The 19,497-nt window shown below is 51.4% G+C and overlaps 1 protein-coding gene across 1 annotated transcript in view; it reads left to right on the top strand.

Moving 5' to 3' along the window:
- The window catches only part of LOC111142702 (Cdk5 and Abl enzyme substrate 1), a 116,556-nt gene that overhangs the window by 2,607 nt on the left and 94,452 nt on the right, over positions 1–19,497 (top strand). Inside the window, exons 2-3 of the mRNA XM_022495991.1 lie at positions 1,947–2,274; positions 2,356–3,159. Coding sequence (XP_022351699.1) covers positions 1,947–2,274; positions 2,356–3,159 — 1,132 coding nt within the window. The remainder of the gene's footprint in view (positions 1–1,946; positions 2,275–2,355; positions 3,160–19,497) is intronic.

A 19,497-nucleotide genomic window follows, 5' to 3' on the forward strand; every position in this document is an offset into this window, starting at 1 on the left:
AACCAAGGAAGTCATCACCACTCTCTTTATAACAGCAAAACTGGAAACAACCTAAATGTTCAATAAAGGGTACAGGTTTAATAATTATAATCTCTCCATCAAACTGAACACTATGCAGCCATTAAAATGATTCCATAAAAGAATATTCTAAATGAAAAGATGATCGCAACACAGCAAGCAAAAATCACAACACAGGAACAGCATGCTTTAGCCTGTTTAAAAGTACGGGACAGACATAAAAAGTTCAAAAGTTACTAAAATTTCTCTTTATCTTATTCTCTAAATGTTGTGCAATTAACATTTATCATTTTTGTAAGAAAAAAAGAGTTACTTAACATGAACAAAGAGCTGGTGTCTTTCATTTAACAAGGCCTTCGGGCACAACCAGGCCAGGGCTCATGCAAATTAAGTTAATTGTAATAAAGCCACTTGGAAGTTTCGAGGTAGTTGGTTAAACAAAATCATTAAACTCCTAATGAAATTTCACAGAGCTGGTCACCAAGCTTTGACTTAGCTGCTGTAAGGCTGCTATAAATAGATCCCATTCTCTACTTTTTCAAAAGGCCTAAAAACGGCATAAAATATGAACAATTGTTCATGCAAAGGGCCATGTGCCATGTTTGTCCTAAGCAAATGTAACCTGAAACTCACCCATATCTTGTACACTCCAGGCTCAGTGCACATCTCTGGTGTATTTGCTCCACATTACTCAATTTACTTTCCTGAACTTGAAGTGGAGTGGAATTTCAATGTAGAGTTACCCATTAGTTCCAGAGCTAAATTTAAACCTTTAATTAAATTAATCCCCTGATGGTAAACACATTGCTTCTCCCTCAGAAAAGTGTAGAGAGGTGTCTTAGATGGCACTAAGCTTAATCAAGTGTGACAATTGTTCCTTACTACATTTGGTATGTCACCCAAACCGCACAGGGAAACCGGTACACGTTTCTCAGGTTGGTCCTGGTGCCCCCTAGCCCACCACCCTCCTCAGCCAACACAGGCATTTGGTGGGGCTGGAGCTCCGAGGTACAGCATGCCAACTGCTCCTGAACGATCTTCCAATCCTTGGGCAGGGACCCGTCTTAAGAGAAGATAGGGTAGGTGCCAAACGGATGTTTATGAAATGACAGAAAGTAACCATACTGTTCCCAGTTTATATGGGATAAAACGAGATCATAAGCCGCAAATTGTGCAGGGTGACAAGGGGGAAAAGGGTATGAGGCCATCATGGCTTTTCTCGGTCTTCATAGAGTGAAAATTGACGTTGGCCTTTGCTAATAGAGAGATGAAAAGTGACGGCACCATCAGATGGGGATGTGTAAATCAATCTGCCCACACAGAGGACGTTCAAATGCGCCTGGGCTCTTAAGCACAGAGGGGCGTGCATTTATCTCAAGGGGCTGCACCCTCCGCCTGCGAATGAATGAGACACAACCGTTAAGGGTTAAGCGACAGCTTTGAGGTGCGACTATCCACAGACGGGGTTGTGGACCTGCCCGTGTTAACTATTAACAAGGACCTATTTCTCAGGGCCCAACGGCGGCGCGGGGTCCAGTTAAGGAGCTCGTGGGCCAGATCTCAGCGTCCCTCCAAGTAACTATCCTGCAGACCCACAACTCTCCCGGGGCCACATCCTCAAGCCGCGCGACTCCGGGGTCCTGCTGGCACCCCCAATTCCCAGTGCGGGCGCGGCGGCGAAACGTGCTCGCCTCCCTTAACTGGGTCCCGCGCGCCCTGGGAGCCACCAGCTCCCCGCAGGAAGCTCGGGCTACCTGGACCGCCAGCAAGATTCCCCCGCCCCGCCACTCGCTCGGCTTTCCCTTCCTCCTCCTCTTCCTCCTCCTCCGGTCCCTCGCCTCCCGCCGCCTGCCTCCGCGGCCGCCGCCTGCGGCTTTGTTTTCCTCCCAGGTTTCATTCCCCACACGTGATACTGTGTTATTGCAAAGAGCGCTTCGGAGCGCGAGCGCAGGGCGCGCGCACCTATAAATACGGGCTGCCGGGTCGGACGGCTGGAGACCGCAGGGGCGGGCAGGGCCGGGGACCTGCGATCCGCGGCGGGTCGGCCAGTCAGCCAGCCAGCGAGCAAGCCGCGCGCGTGGGCTGGGGCGGCGGCGTCCCCGGCCGCAGCACCGAGGGGCGAGCATGGCCCGCCCGCGGGGGGGCCGGGCCGCCGTGCACGCCGCCCGCGCCCCGCGCCCTGCCCAGCCCGGGTCGCTCGCGCTCGCCGCTTAGCACTCGGGCGCCTCTCGCTTTTCCGGGCAGCGCGGAAATATCGCCATAGACGGACACAATGGCGGCGACTGCCGCCACCGCCGGCACGGCCGCCTGCAGCAGCAGGAGCAGCAACAGCAACAGCAGCAGCAGCAGCAGCGCCGGCACCGACGCCGCGGGCACCAGCGGATTGCAGCAGCCGCCGCCGCAGCCCCAGCCCGCGGCCGCCGCGCCGGCCCAGCCGCCGCCGCCCGAGCCCCCCAGGAAGCCGCGTATGGACCCGCGGCGCCGCCAGGCTGCCCTCTCCTTCCTCACCAACATCTCGCTGGACGGCCGGCCGCCGTTGCAGGACGAGGGGTGGGGCGGCGGCGAGGAGAGCGGCGCGGCCAAGCCGGGCGCGGGCAGCGCCTGCGGCGCGAGGACTCGGCTCAGCCTGATCGCCGCCGCCGAGCGGGGCGGCTGTAACGCGCTCGCCGCGGCGGGCACGGCGGCGGCGGTGGCAGCCGGATGGGGCCCCTGCCTCCCGCAGCCCTCGCCGCTGCCACCCCTGGTCCCCGGCGGCCACGCTGCGGGGCCCGGCCCCGGGGCGACCCGGGGCTTCGTGAGCCCCTTGGGCGCGGGCCGGGCGTCGGGGGAGCAATTACAGCCGCCCCGGCCGGCGCCTCTCGCCTACTGCGCTCCGCCGCAGCCGCCCGACGGGCCGGGGGACGCCGGGCAGGAGGAGTTGGAGGAGGACGATGCCTTTTTCAGCGTGCAGGTGCCGGCGGCCGCCTTTTTAGGCTCCGGGACCCCCGGGAGTGGGAGCGGCAGTCGGGGTCGCCTCAACTCGTTCACTCAGGGAATCCTGCCCATCGCCTTCTCCAGGCAGACTTCGCAGAACTACTGCTCCCTGGAACAGCCGGGCCAGGGGGCCAGCACCAGCGCCTTGGAACAGTTGCAGAGGTCCCGGTGAGTAGGCAGGACGCGACGCGCGCCTAACCCCCAGGTTCCTCCCGGCAGGCTCCTGGCCGCGGGACACGGGTCGCGCCCACCTTCCCGCGCCCTGCCGGATCCCTGGGCTTCTGGCCCAAATTCCAAACCACGAGGGCACGCGAAAGAGGGACTGTGTTCACAGGTGTGTGCATGAGCCCGCCTTTCGCAGAGCAGAAGCATCACGCTTCACGCTGTGAGTCCGGACTTGGGAGTTGCAGGAGCCCATTAAAAAGCCGCCCCCAAACCTCCCATTGCAAGGAGGAGATCATGAACTTCTAGAAATCCTGTCCAGACCCAGAGGCGCGCTCTCCCCACGCCAGGCAAGACCTGGCGGGGCGCAAAGTCCAGCGGTGGGTCTTTCCGGCCCGCCGAGTGGCGCGTGTGAGCCTGAGCTTCTCGAAGATGCGCGGTGAATCCCTCTTGAGGGGAGTTAGTGCCTACCCTGAGTGGTCCACCGTCCCAGGAAAACTTGGCGTTTTCCTTTTGCTTTCCTAAGAAATGGAAAATCCTTACATTTCCTTGCACGGGGCTTTGGAGTTTGGGGAGAGGGAGGAAATAGGGCTTGAGGATTTTTTTTTTCTCCATTCCAAGATGAATTTGTTAGAATTAGTTACAAGCTTGTATTTGCCAGCTTCAGTCCTCTGCAGGTTTTATGCATCTTAGCAATAATCTGAAATGTTGGACATTTGCTTATTGTGGCAGACATAGCTGGAGTTTGTCAACATATGTTCAGAGGACAGTTGGGAATTAGGTCTGTGTGAGAAGGGGACCAGAGTTTGGAAAAGAACCTGTGTGGGGAGCAGTGGAGAAATACAGGCCTGTTTCCTGGAAGGGAGTATCCTCCCTTGTTCGCTAATAAGGCCTGGTAACCTCTGGGGTCTCCATTTCCCCTTCTGAATTGAAAACATTTCGCAGACCTCAAGATGAGAAAGGAGAATATTTTCTGTTATATACTGTACTGTACTGCTCTTCTGTACTGCTCTTCTGAAACCTCAGACATTTTTTCTGCCCCAAGTAAGAAGGTGGCCCTGTTGGAAAACTTCACTTCCTCCCCCAACGGGCAGATGGGGGAAAACAAGCCAGTCTCCTCCAGAAATTTGCTCGGAGTCTCCTTCTTCCCCAAAGGGTGAAATCATGAGCCTGCCTGGTGCGTAGCCTCACGGTGTGATTGGACATGGGCTGCGGGGAGGGGTGTGGAACAGGGAGGCAGCCTCGTGATTGCACGGATGAATGAGAGACGCTGAGCACAGGTGACTGGCCCTGGCATTTCTGGTCTGAGCATGCATCTATCCGTTAGCGGGCAAGTGCACAGGAGGGGAATCCCTTCCCTTCTGGGTGACTGTTGCAGGCTCAGCAGTTTCTGGGCAGCTCGCTGTTACCACTGGCTCATAATGACTCTATAGTTTGAGTGTTAGCCCAGCCAGGCCAGAGGGTCATGACAGGAATTGTAATAAACATACATGTTATTCTAAGCTAGTGTGCTGGGCTGGCCTGTTTCTCATGGTGGACAGATGAGTTCCTGTGCTAAAAGCAGCTGGAGATCAGATTACCTCACACTTTGTCTCCAAGAATCTCATTGCAGGAGATATGGAAGATCTTTGGTGTTACTGTTTCTTTTCTTTTCAGATTTTATTTTTAAGTTATCTCTACACCCAGCATGGGGCTGGAACTTAGAACCCTGAGCTCAAGAGTTACATGGTCCACCGACTGAGCCAGCCGGCGTTCCTGTGTTATTTCTGATCCAAAGAGTAGCCAGAATTGGATCTCCAGTCCTGTAAATATGAACCCCTTGGATGTTTTATGGAGTACCCCCCTCCCCCAACCCCAGCACACACATTAGGATGAGTCAGTCAATTGAAGATGCTTCCTGACAGTCACATTCGTCTTACTACTTAGGAATTATCCCTATCTGGCAACTTGATAGAGGCATTTTTTTTTTTTTTTTTTTTATTACAGCTGTCAACAGAAACTGCATGAGATTTAGCTTACAGAGAAGAGGTGAATGGGTAAAAGAGGGATTTAAGAAAGGCCTTGAAGAGCCTAGCTTGGCCACAGCTGTTGGAGTGGTCATGAACTTGAAATACTCTTGGATGCTTTGTTTCTAACACCATATGCTGCTTTGGGGAATTTTGTCAGAAGCGTGCTGCCTTTATGACCACTAACGAGTACTGCCTAGACGGTGTGAGGTGGAGTACAGGCTCATCTGAATAGGGCCCAGGGCCAATTTACAGGAATCCCAGGTGTGCCTCCCTTTAAGAAACCACCCGGCCAGCTTGGTTCTGTATACTACTTCATGGTTGTTCTCTTGGGATGTCCTTTTTAAATCAAATTATACCTTCCGTGCATGTATCTCTTACTGTTTAAGGAATTCCATAGAAACTTGTTGTTCAAAAGGGTTGGCTCTGGGAACCTGAGCTTCACCAGAGTTCTTAGAAATGCACACTCTCTGGTCCTACTCCAGATTACTTGAGTGCAAATCTGCATTTTTTTTTTTTTTTAGAGATTTTATTTATTTGACAGAGATCACAAGTAGGCAGAGAGGCAGGCAGAGAGAGAGAGAGGGAAGCAGGCTCCCTGCTGAGCAGAGAGCCCGATGGGGGGCTCCATCCCAGGATCCTGGGATCAGGACCCAAGCTGAAAGGCAGAGGCTTTAACCCACTGAGCCACCCAGGCACCCCGCAAATCGGCATTTTTAACAAGAACCCCAGATGATTCATGTACAAATGAAAGCTTAGAAGTCATGGCCGTAGTTAATCTGAAATCTGCCTTTTATGATGAACTTGAGATATCCTAGATTGGGTTTGTTATGAATACATAAAATCAGAATTTCACCATCTGAAACCGTGAAATGTCCTGTGTTATTTCCGTCTGCCCACTGGTAAAAATCGCAGTCACGGCTCAGACTTCTAGACCTTGAAATATGTCAGAGGAAAGTTTCTGGGCCCAGGCACCATTTCTGCGCCCTGGGCTGGACATTTGACCTACATCTCGTTGAATCTGCATAGGCACATCTGTGTGTAGGTGGTTTCCCAGAGCCAGTGCTGGCCAAGATGGGAACCCAGACCTGGGACATCCGAGGCTGCCATCTTTTCCTCTGCCACTCAGCTGTGTGGTTATGCCTTGCATGTGGTAGGCCCTAGAACAATTTTGGAGCTGTGGGCTGGAAATGTTTGTCTGGGATACAGCAGGCCAGTCCTACTGGTGTGATTCTCTACTCTTTAGTCACCCCCTTCCCCATTTAACCTTTGTTTGGACCCCCTGCTGCTTCCGCTACTGTCTCCTTTGGAGAGTCTGGGGAACCCAGTCCTGTGGGCCTGGGCGTCTTCCCAGCCTGATGGACAGAGCTCCAGTCCTGGGAAGCCAGCATGCTGGGGTTTGCTCTCTGGCTAGGTGTCAGAGGTGGGAAGCCAAAAAGATGCCTTCTAGCTTGACACTCTGTTGTGTGCTGTGCTTGGGCGGTGCCAGCTGTTTGGGGAAGGTGTTAATAGGTGAAAGGGAGTGTAAATTTATAAGGTGTGTTTTAAGGCTTCCTTTCACTTTAGACATCTCCTCTCCAGCTGCAGCCGTCAGCAGTCCTGGCTGCTCCACTTCCTCGAGCTTCTGAATGGCAGACAGCTGCCCAGAAGCACAGAGTCGAGCCCGGCTGATCCAGTGTGAGCCATCAGGCCTGCCTGAGGACCCTGCGTGGTGACCAGGGAATTAATTTAAAAATACACAAGGGCTTTCCTTCTTAGAGCACCTGCGTTAGCATTGTGCCTTGTGGGTGGAAAGTTCATTCGTACGTGGAAAGAGAGCCGCGGTGCAAAAGAACTCCCAAGTCTTGGGTTCAAATTTTGAAGCCACTGTGAGACCCTGGGCAAATTAATCAGCCTTTTTGGGTCTGAATTTCCCTAGAGAGCCGGGGGTGGGGGCTGTGTCTTGGGCCCTTTCAAGTGTGAACTGGGCTTACATCATTGAGGGCTGAGGGGTGCCTCGGAGGGGGCATATCCCCTCCCTTATATCCGGGCTTCTCAAATGTAAATGTATTTAGAATCCCCTGAGACCTTGGGGGGAAAAAATGGGAAAATTCTGATCCTGCAGGTCCAGGAGAGCCTGGATTCTGCATTTCTACAGCTTCCTGCAAATGCAAATGGACAGCCTTTTGAGGAGGAAGGCTTGACTAGCTGCTAGGATTGTTCCAATTGTAAGAGCGAGGAAACCAGGTCTCCTCTTGGAGTTGTGAAATAATGTGCTCAAGGTCACTCCCGCCCGCTGGGGCAGGGCTCAGGCTGCTTGAGCTGACCACCTCTCCCTCCGCCTTGCCCCTCTTCGGTTGAATGTCAAGGTGCTGTCTCCGCAGTCCCTGCCTTCACTGAAAAGAAAACTAGGTGGGCTGACCAGGAGGTCTACAGCCAGAGTAAGAGAAGGTAGATGGACGTTTTCTCTCAGCTTGTCACCTCCTTGTTTTGGGACCTCAGGCAAATCGCCACCCCGTGTTTCTGTTGTAAGCCACCTGACCCATCTGGGTTTTAGAAATCCAGACAGGACTTTGATCTCCTCCAGCAATCAGCAAACCCATCTTTCCAGCAGCATGAATGACCAAAGCTGCAGTCCCAGGCAGGCTCGGCCCTGGTCAGGACGCTTACCTAAGACTAAGCGGAGGCCGTGCCTTGCCAGGGACTGAGGTCAGTGGCCCGAGGTTCACCCGCTGCCCTCCTCTTTGCACTCACAAAGCCTGTAATGTTGTGGGCAAACTCAGAAAGGGAAATAAATCGGAAGCCTGCTCACCGCTGGCAAGGGCCCAGAAAGGGCAGCTAGTTCAAGTTTGACCTTTTGCCCTTTGGAAAGGGGGTGGGGGAGCCGCAGCATGGCTCTGTACCCTGTCCCCACAGCTGGCCCGGGGAGCTCCGCCTGCATGGACTTTTTCCCATTGGAAGGAGAGCTGTTTGGTGGGGAGAGGGACCTGGTACTAGGTAGCCTTTCAAGCACACTGGGAAGGAAAACGGGGTGAGGCCCGGTGAGGTGTCATGGTGTGAATCAGGAATGCCAGTCAGCTGGATTCTGGCCAGCTCTGGATTCTGGGCCAGCCCCTGCCAGGCCTGCTAACTCTGGACAGGTCATTTTCTACCTTTATGGACTTAAAGGGCTGGGATAGGTGAGCTGCCACTCTTCCTGGCGTGGGGCTCTGAGCGGCTCAGTCGTGGGCCTGCTGCTGAGGATGGAGCGTGTTTAGCTCAGGTCCGGTGGATCACCTAGCCTTAGAATCAGATGCGGAAGTGGCACTGAGTTGGTCCCACGTGGCTCCGGTTGGCGGGACGTGTTCTGATGAATGAAGGACTGAGTGGGTTTCCCCTGGTGTCGGGGAGAACTTTCCAAACACCCTCAGCTGTGCTCCTTCTGGCAGTGAAGGTGTGATAACTGGACTGGCCACTTTTGGAGGCCATCCATGCTGGAAGCCACTGCCTCGTGAGTTGGTCAGTCCCCAACCAATACCACCCCATTGAGAAAGAAGTCTGTGCTGACCTCCTCTCTTGCTCAGGGGCCTTCAGGTTGGCAAAGCTCTTTGTAGACCCTGATTCCAGCCCCCTAACAACATGGAGGGGCAGGAATCCAAGGCCACAGAGTGAGCAAAGGGTGACTTGAGGTACTTTGAGGTAGAGGAAATTCTAGTTTGGGGACTTACCGTCTTGTGTCATTTATTCAACAAACGTTGAATATTGACTCTCATTGGTGAGGTGCCAGTGGGCTAGTCATGGGAGGTAGGGACATAAAGGGGGGTCCCTGTCTGTTGGGAGATATAAATAGCAAATGGACCAGTCTTTCCAGTGATAAGTGCTCTGTTAGAGGTGCACGTGTTGTTTTGGGCCCCCACCAAGGTGGGAACACTATGCCCTCCCCTGTGGGACCTGGCTCAGTGCCTTGACACAGTATTTTTATTTACCAAACATGTGCCAAGCATTATTTGAAGCTCTTAATGAGGATTAAGCAAGTTCATACATATAAATGCCCTGAGACAACACTACTGCATAACCCCCATTCTGAAGCAGAGGGTCCCAGAGCCTTTATGGGGGCTGGGTTCAAATGCAGGTAGTCGAAGAACTCCTGGGTGGCTCAGTTGATTAAGCATCTGCCTTCTGCTCAGGTCATGATCCCAGGGTCCTGGGGTCAAGCCCCATATCTGGCTCCCTGCTCAGCAGGAAGCCTGCTTCTCCCTCTCTCTACAACCCCATATTCTCTTTTTGCTATCTGCCTCTCATATAATATTTGAGAGAGATATATATATTATATATAAGTCATATAACATATAAAATATATAACATACAAATAATATAATATATAATAATATAATATATAATATAAATATATAACCTAAATAATGTAATATATATAATATAAAATATATATGATAAATATTTATATATTACATATATAATGTACATTATATATAAGTAATATATAATAAATCTTGTAAGAAAGTGTTAAAGATGCAGGTAGTCTGGCTCCCGAGTCTGTGCTATGGTTCGAGTGCTCATAAGCACTCCTTCCCCGGGGCTTCTGCTGAACAGGGCAGAGGGTGGCCTACATGACTGGAGGGCCTTGCGAGACCTATGGTTTAGGTTTCTGCCTTTCTGGCCTTCAGGGAGGACCTCTGGGGCCCAGGGCCCGGAGGATAGTCCCGGCTGGACGAGGATTCTGGCGACTCCAGTAACCCAGTCCTGCTGAGTTGCCCGCCTGGCCTCCTGAGCTCGTCTCAGCCATATTTGGCTGTCTCTGGCTTCCCATTGCTGTGTCTGTGCTTTTGCTGGTCTACAGCGAGGGGCCAGGAAAGAGCGGGACCGAGCCTGAGCCTGGCCCTGCCGTCACCCACTGTGGCCCCGCCCTGCTGCCGCCTTTGTGGCGAGGCTGTCATCCATGAAATGGGAACAGTACTGCCTCACTCCTGGGTGTGTTTTCTGTTTGGACCTGCCGTGTCTTCTCCCTCTGTATCCCTTTCCCCCAACTCCGGGGTTGGCCAACTGCTGCCCACGGGCTGTTTTTCATAACATCTTCTGGGAAACCACCACACCCGATTTTTCTTTTCTTTTCTTCTTCTTTTTTTTTTTTTTTTAAGATTTTATTTATTTATTTGACAGATCACAAGTAGTCAGAGAGGGGGAAGCAGGTTCCCCACTGAACAGAGAACCCGACGCGGGGCTCCATCCCAGGACCCTGGGACCATGACCTGAGCGGAAAGCAGAGGCCCAACCCACTGAGCCACCCAGGCGCCCCCACCGGTTTGTTTCTGTATTGTCTTTGGCTGCCCTGGGCTGCAGGAACCCCAGTGAGACGCTGTGGCAGAGAGCATGGTCCCAAAGCCTAAGCTAGTTCCTCTCTGGCTCCTTACAGGAGACATGTGCGACCCCCTGCCCCAGCCCAGCCCTCCGAACCCCGGAGGTGTGCACTGGTGTCGCCCTGTCCTGTTCCCGCACCACCCCCTCCCAACTCTCCTTGCCTCCTGGGGGCTCCTGGCTTCTGTTTGGGACTGCCCACTCCTTCTCCCCCTGGCTGGTAGAGGGACCTTTCTGAAACCCACATCTGACCCTGTCGCACTTTAAATTCCTCGTATTTCACGTGTGGCCACCTTCTGGCAACCACTGCAAACCGCCGGCCCCCCCCCAACCGTGTCCTCTCCTTCCCCCACCTGTCATGTCCAGGCCTGCCAATTTTCCACGGAGCACTGAGGGCTGTGGCACTCAACAGGCTTCCCCAGGGGAGGGTCCCTACTCCCCTCCCACCAGATGCTCCTTCCTTTCTGACCCATCACCCCACAGAGCCCTCATGTTTGGCACTGAGCACCCTCTCTGGGCCTTGACTTTCTTCTTTCCAGGTGCATACGGGCCCTGACCCCGCCCTGGTTGTTGGCCCTTTGGGGGCTGGTTGGTGATGATCTGGGGCTGGTTCTCAGCAGAGTGGAGCAGCTCCCTCTACAGAGCACCCACAGAATCAAGCTAAACCCACATTCCCTGACTGTTAGTAGGGAAATTTGATCCCAAGACACTGGCAAAACCGCTTGAAATTCTGCAGGATACCTTGGTCTTCAAGGTAACGATAAGCCTGGTACCCAACCCCTGAGCCTTTTAGGTCTTTTCTTTTCATGCTGGGGTCACCCCCAACCCGTTATTTAGTAAAACAACCTCACCACCACCTCTTCCTCAGTTCTGCAATAAGGAACCTCCCCACTTGGATGTTTCTGTCCCCGTCCTAGGTGTGAGACAGGTGCAGGTGGTATAAATTGTACCCCTAACCCCACCCACCCCTGTCTGCCTCTCCCCTTCCCTGAAGAGAGGAGGGAACTTGTATGGAGTTCTGGGTGCCTTCCAAAGTCCTGTGTGCTTTACATGCATCGTTTTCTTTCAATAATGCAGCATTCCTGTGGAATAGGGAGGCTATCCATCTTAGAGCTATGGAGGCAGAGGCTTGGAGAGGGGTAAAGGGAACTTGGCCAAAGGCCCAGCTGGGATCTGGAGCTGGGATTTGAACTCTGGTTTGTAAGTGGGTTTCTGCTAGAGCCGGTGTGTGATAGTTGGCTCCTACAGAGGTGGTTAGAGACGACTAACGGGATCTGAGCTGGTTGATAGCCTGAAATCAGTCCTGATAGGAATATTTACACCCCGGGAATCAGTCAGCTCTGCCAGCGGGGATGATTCTTCTTTTTTTCCCCCCCCCCCCCCCCCTTTAGAGAGCTGGTTTACCAGCGTATCATTTGGTTCCATTCTCCCCCTGGGGGGCTGTGCACAATGTCACCATCAGGGGAAGAGTATTGAAAACCAGAGGTTTTTTGTGTTTTTGTTTTGGTTTGTTTTTATGTAAGAATCAGCTACTTCACACAATGTTGTAAATGTCCCCAGAGTTCACCACCATTTACTTTCCACCTCAGAAAAAGGTCAGACCCCCCTTATATTTCAGCCTATGTACAATTTAAAAACCAGGCTTTTCACAGGCACTGTGAGCTCGAACAGACCGTTTCGTATTACGTGTAGGAATCACATAAGTATTAGCCGTTATTCTCTTTTACAAACTATGTGATGTTGTATTTTTATTTTTGTTTGGTTTTTAAAAGCCTCCAAGAACATATAATCAATCAGAGTTCCCTGGGTTTCTTTTCCCCCTTTTTGTTTGTGTTGTTAGCATTTTGGATAATTCGACACTAGTTTCTATTTAACAGGGTTATCATTAATGCGGCTTGGAGTTCATTGCTGCACATTTAGTTATGAAGACTAAAAAGCTTGCAAGGCGGCACATGCAAATGCCAGAAGTTTAGGACTTGGAATCTTGTGATAATATGTGTGTGCGTGAGAGGGTCTAGTTCTGCGCTTGATTTAAAGGCCAGGGCGTTCACATACCCAAGTTCAACCCCATGATAGATGACAAACCATTCAAGAAGAGAATAGTAAAATACTGAGAATGCCGGAGATGCCTAGCACACGGAGTTTTATTTTAAAGCACTTTACTCATTAACCCAGTGATTTGTAAAACCAACGCTTATAACCCGCTATCGGCTTTGACGGTCTTAGGAAGAGCGTGGGGAACGTCAGGGACCGGAAGACAGTTTTGCTTGAGGACAGACATTGGCATGCTAGGAGACAGATGGTTGATGCAGTGTTGAAAGGTGGTTCTCGTTAAGTACTGCGTTTAATGAGTTGAATAAAGTTTGCTTTTGGAGGGGGAATGGTGAAGGAAGAAGAGGACAAAAGTCCAGGGTCACGTGTCGGGGGGGGTCATTGAGGGACTCGATTTACCCATCACCAAACAAAAATCTGATGACAGAAGTTCTTTCTGCTGCTTTGGGGCTCTGCGGTTTACAGAACGTTTTCATATAGATTATTTCATCAGGTCGTCTCAAAAAAGGCGGTGCGTTAGCCATTTTATTGACTAGGAAGCACAGACTAAGAAGAATGAAGAGGTCCGTGGACGTGAACTGTGGGTGTGACAGACCCAGAATTTTGTCTTCAGCATGTTGAAGTACAAAGAAATATTGTGCCATAGTTTTTGTCTGGCCAGCGCCTCTCAGCAGGCAGGATGCTGATTTCCACGTGATAAGCTCTGGGGCAGGCCAAGAAGGCTGGTTGTGGAAAATTTCCCCAGTAACCTCTTGCTCCCCAATCAGAGTTCCTGCATCCCCGCCCCTGGAGGCACGGCCTCCTCCTCAGCTAATTGGGTGAACAGATTCAAGACTGGAAAGACCAGCTTTGGAGTCGGAAGGCTCTGGCACATAGGGCGCTTTCAGGCGCCTCATTTAACCCCTTTGAACCTCAACATCCTCATCTGTAGAATGGGGGGATAAGAATGTCTGCCTTTTTGGAGTGTTGCCAGCCCTGACGTAAGAATGAAGCACGAAGCACCTCGCAGAGGTTTGGTAGCTGATCTGTCTCATAACAGCCGTTAAGTCCAAGTTGCCTGCGCTTTACGCGGTCTGTTGAGAAACTTGACGGGGTCCGCTAACATCATCTGGCACGGAGTCATTAGCCTTGGTGGAGCTTGTGCTACAGTACCCCAAACAGATAATTTGCTGCATTGTTTTCATTTCATAACTAGTAAAGTAAAATCAGAGCAGTGAAGGAAAACGATGCCCCTTCCTTTAGGCCCTGACTTTTGCCTCTGTTTGCACTGGAGTCTTGACAATTTCCATTGCCAAAATAAAGGTCTCAGGGACGGGGAAGCAAGGATGGCTGAATTCACATGTTCAGCATTGTACACTTGGCTCTGCAGGGTGGTGAGGTGGAGGGCAAAAGCTGGTCTGGCCCACAGGCAGGCACATGGAAGACGCTGCCCGGGGGCACACATGGGACTGCTGCCTCCAAAGACAATTCTAGAAGGCGTACCTTTGCTCGCTCCCTTTGCAGAAGCCACAGCCTTTGTTCCAGGGTTTGTGTGTGTTGTCTGCCGGCCTCCTTTTCTAAGCAGTATATCCCCCTCGAGGGTGAGGGACCTTGGGGCACCCCTCGGGCCCCTGTGGTCGTGACCATGAAGTCCGTTGCATGCTCCTCTGGTGTCTTGGCCTCCCCCTCTTCCCATCACTGTTCAAAGGTCCCTTTGCATGTGGCCCTCACCTCCTGTCTTTGAACAGAGTTAGAGTTGGGGCTTTCTCCAGGGCTCCCAGCATGGCTTGGCTTTGGGCTGGCGGCAGCCCATGCCTCTCTGTGTGCCGGATTGTTCACACGCCTCCGCCTCCGTGTGAACAGTCAAGTGGCTTCTTTGTTCACAGATGGGTGGGGCCAGTGCCTGCCTTCCAGGAGAGAAGTAGAGCCCAAGGCAGCTGGGCTCCCGGGTAGCAAGAGAGGTCAGGCCCACTGTTGCTGCCGTGGGTGCGGGCAGCGTGATGGCTCGGTTCACTGGGTGCTGAACTCTGGATGGGAGCTTCATTTCAGAGCAAGGACAGAGGTTTCTGAGTAGGGCAAGTCTGACCTCTGGAGGCGGGTCAGATGGAGGAGGAGGACCCTAGGAATGCCTTCCTTGTGGTTTTCACCCTTTGGCATCCTCGTTGTCCCTTCAGAAAGACGAACGTGTGTATGTCCAAAATGTTCACTTTGAGGGAGTTCCTCTACTTTTACACATGCAGAATTTTTGGAAGAGTGTCCGGAGGTTCATGGAGGCTGGAAGTTTTCTCCCCAAGGTGGGGATATGGGTGACAAAGCTGGTGTAGGGGTCCCAGAGGGAGGTGGGGCCGGAATGCAGAGGCAACCCCGGGGCCTCTGACCGTCCCAGACACGTGATGCTAGCTTGTCATGGTGACCTGGGTTGAGGGCATGCCCCTCAGGGGAAGCATTGCCTGTAATCTCTGAAGTCCCTTGGGTCACCCACCTCTGCAGCCCTCTAGGTTCACATTCAGGTCCACATGGGGCCCCAGAATGGTGATCTTATTTGGAAATAGGGTCTTTGCAGCTGTAGTCAGGTCAGAACTACTGGAGTAGGGTGGGCCCTGAAGCCAGGGGCTGGTGTCTTCACAAGAAGGCCGTGTCAACACACCCAAGAGACCGAGAGGAGAACACCAGGAAAGATGGAGACGGAGAGTGAGCAGTGTATCTATGAGCCAAAGCATTGCCAGCAAGCACCAGAAGTGGAAAGACGCAGGGAAGGATGCTCCCCTAGAGCCTGCAGATGCCCAGATTTCGAACATCTAGCTGGTTTCCTGAACTGTGAGAGAATCAAGTTCTGATTTTTGAAGCTGCCCAGCTTGCGTTAAGGTGTTATGGTGGTCCCAGGAAACACAGGCCTGGTGGTGTCGCGGTGTTAGACTTGGATCCGGTTCTCCACCCGTGTGGACCAGCCTTCCTCTCCCTGGCCAGTGGGAAAGGACAGAAATCCCAATGCACAGCCTGAAGGCGTGTCTGTAGGTGGCCCAGGCACTGTGGAATTTGGTGGTGGGGGGGCGGGACCTAAACTCTGTGGTGAACAATTCTGTTTTTGTCCAGTTCTTTGTCACAGCAGTAGACCAGCCGTTCTCGAAATGTCGTTCCTGGACCAGGAGCACAGGCATCACCTAGAAACTCATTAGAAATATGCAGTTTTCCAGGCCACGCCCAACCAGTGTGAATCAGCAATTCTGGAGGCTGGGACTAGCCATCTGTCCCCGAAGGCCCTTGAGGTGCCTCTGGGGTCCATGCGAGTTTGGGAACCGTGTTGTCGCTGCGGACAAAGCCTGTTGTGTCTCCAGCTTTATTGCACCTCTGGGGAGATGTAAACAGTGTCTGGTGTTATGTGATGTATTTTCATTTTGCTTCAACACATTTATCCAAGTGCGAATCAGTGGAAGTTCTCTCCCGATGTGGGGCTCTGCTGAGGGCCTGGGTGATTCAGGTATGAGGCTGCTTGTGACTGTTTAGGTTCAACCTTTTCTGCCCCCCCCCCCCGCCCCCGCCATCTATCCTGTGAGCTTCTAGACGTGGCTCTGAGGGCTCCCTCTCGCATCAGTCTTCCCTCCCTCCTTCGGCATTTCATAGTTCCCTCTATTTGCAGATCTTAGCTATTTGCTCGAGTATTCCAACAGGCGTGTTGGGAGCGTTCTGTCACATGCCAGGGACTGGGGTGACCTATCTGTAGGGTCATAAATAACTTTTTGAGTGAAGATGCATTCATTTTCCTTTTTCCTCTGACATAGAGAAGGCTATTTCTGCTTGGAGACTCTCTCAAGTTATATTCTCGTTCCCAAGTTCTTTGGCCTAAAAATTCTAATAATTACTTTTTAAGGTAAATGTTGAGCATATTAATTCCAAAAAAGAAAAAATACCGTACATCAGATTTTATTCATTTAATTTTAGTTAAAGACCTATCGTTTCTTTTTATTAAAGAAAAAAATATCCTTGAGTGAGATCCTAAGACTTTCCAAGCAATTTCTGGTTCAGCTTGCGCACATTTACAGTTCGTTACCAGGTGCTGAGGTCCCAGTGATCTGGAATGTGGAGGGTGAGGATATGTTCTCCAGGAGAAAAGGAGACGCCACTCATAAATCTGCAAGATTGGTGTGCTGCAGTGGCTAAACAGGGACGCAGGTTAGGGGTGACGTCATACTTGTCCATGACTCAGAGTAAGGCTGTGATGCTGTGTCAATATTTCAATGCCGTTGTGTCTTTTTCTTGTTTTATTGGTGGTTTTTCATCCTAAGGCATGATTATGGAGCACTGACATTCTGAGCTCTGGAGCCATATGGAAATCGCTTCACATCCCAGATCTGCCATTTCCTGGGTGTGACCTTGGGCAGATTCTGTAATCCCCGTGGAGCTCAGCACTCCTCTACAAAGAGGACAGAAACAGCCTGTAATAATCAGACACCTCACGGCATGACTGCCAAGATTAAATTCAGTGATTTCTCTAGAGCTCTTAGCACAGTGCCTGGCACATAGTTAGATCTCGGTAAATACCCAATGTGATCATTGCATCCCTTATGCTCTGCCGGCACTCTGCATGTCTCAGAGGGGCTGACCTCACCCCGTAAATGGAAACTGAAGTCTAGGGAGCTTGTTTTTCCCGCCAAGTCACGTAGAGCTTGGGATCCTCCCTCACCCGTAAGACCGTACTTCTGCTACGATGCTTTATTGCCTTTGACACGTGCATTGTTTCAACCCAACAAGTTTTGTGGCCCTTGCTGAGTGAAATGCGTTTCGCCTGAGAATCCGGTGATGGTTCTTGGCATGTGCACTGTTCAGCACTTTCGCTGTCTAAGAAGATACGCTGATGTACCTGTCTTTTACCGATTTAGCCCGTTTGCCTCTGGATGTGTCAGTGGGGCAGCTGTGTGTAAATAGAGTGACCACACCAGACTTTTTTTCGTTTCTTTTAAAGATTTTATTCATTTATTCGACAGAGAGAGATCACAAGCAGGCAGAGCAGCAGGCAGAGAGAGAGAAGGGAAGCAGGCTCCTTGTTGCACAGAGAGCTCAATACGGGGCTCGATCCCAGGACCCTGGGATCATGACCTGAGCTGAAGGCAGGGGCTTTAACCCACTGAGTCACCCAGGTGCCCCCACACCAGACTTTTTTATTCGGTCCTGTTTGCTCCAAAGGCAAGTAAATAATTGAGGCCAAGCAGATTGGAAGAGACGGGAATGATGTATTTCAGTCCGGTCACCCAATCTAGATACATACCCTCCCTGCAAGCTGCATTTCACAGAGCTGGAAAGAATTTAGCCTGTAGAGCTTATTAAGAGGTGTGACATTCGTAATGTGTGACTCTAGTTCTTTCGGAGCCAGGAAAATAAAAGTCAAGACTGGAATATAAGGAAATGGATAAGATACGTGCAGGCTGGTGAAATCTGGGCTAAAAAAAAAAAAAAAGAATATTTACACGGGAGTTCAGCTTTGATTTTATATTGTCACAAATTGTTACCAGATGCCTGCGTTTCAGACAGACTCCCGAGCTGATCCGAGAGTGTGAGTTGGAAAACAAATCACTTTGCCATTTGGAATGCTGATTGATATTTTAGAAGTTTCTTTTTGTTTTCAAAGGGAAAATAATGCATATTCCAGGCCTAGCAAACAGAACTTTTATAAATGGCAATTAACAGAAGATGCCCAAGGGAGGAAGTCTCCAGTTTCTTTTTATAACCCTGGCAAAAGTAATTGAGGTGACATTTTATTAACATTGGCATCTCCCACTCGCGCTGGGAGCTAGCTCAGCCTTGTCTAACCATGTCCTGAGCTAGTAGTTTCATTTCCATTCCCTTCAACCTCAGGTCAGAGGAGAAGGCACAAGAGCACTTCTGTCTGGGGCGGCTGGCCTCCTGTGGTCTCCATGTGGCAGGACCCCAGGCTCATGGGGTGGCTGGTACATTTTCCCCTATGGTTTAAAAAAAAAAAAAAAAAATAGCTTTTAGTTTTGGGTCTTAGGTTTGGACTCAGCAGTGTTCCCTTCTCCTCCAGGCCGTTTTTCTTGCTGGCATTTGAATGACCCATAAAATGAAATCTTGAAAGGCTGGACACCTCTGCCATGTTCCCTGAATGCTTTCGAAAAGGCACTGCTGTTGGGGCATCTGGGTGGCTCAGTCGGTTAAGCATCTGCCTTCAGCTCAGGTCATGATCTCCAGGTTCTAGGGTCGAGCCCCACATAGGGCTCCCTGCTCAGCGGGGAGCCGGCTTCTCCTTCTCCCTCTGCCGCTTCCCCTGCTTCTGCTCTGTCTCTGTCTCGAATGAAAAAATCTTTAGTATATGTGCTGCCACAGCAAGCACTAAATAAAATCTTAAAAAAAAGAAAAAAGAGAAGGTGCTGCTGGGTAAGAGGATATGCTGATTTTCCCATTTCGAGTTGTTGGAGAGTTGCCGGGATGACTGGGAGAGCGGAGTCTGGATTCTGGCTCCACACCTTGGAGGCTGTCAGACTCTGGTGAGAATCACTCTCTGAGGCTGAGTCTGGAAAAGAGGAATAGCAGACCCGGGTGGTTGGAGGATTGCAGGACTGGAGTGGAGTGAGGTCACCCCATGGCCTCCAGATGAGCCTTAGTATTTCCTACAGGGGCCAAGCTGTATAGACTTTCAGATGGACTAGAAGGGACCTTGCAGAGGCCCAGAGAGGTGAGGCTGCCATGCACTCCTGTATGGTGGAATGAAAGGATGGGAGCCGTTGCCCTGCACACTGGGGCTAATGCTGGTCAAAGGCTTCTCAGCTATGGCCGGAGACCTAGAGGGGGCCAAGACTGGGTGATCCCAGTACTTTCACACTTCCTCTTTAGAGCCCAGCATCCCGACTTTGTCCTCCTATGTTAGCTGCCTCTACTCTATGGGGATTTTTAGTATCACATTTTTGGCTTATATGGCTGACCCTTGAACAATGTGGGGGTTAAGGGCATTGACTCCCCCACATAG

Source organism: Enhydra lutris, unplaced genomic scaffold, assembly GCF_002288905.1.
Source record: "Enhydra lutris kenyoni isolate GAN:26980312 unplaced genomic scaffold, ASM228890v2 scaffoldscaffold8, whole genome shotgun sequence".
NCBI lineage: Eukaryota > Metazoa > Chordata > Mammalia > Carnivora > Mustelidae > Enhydra > Enhydra lutris.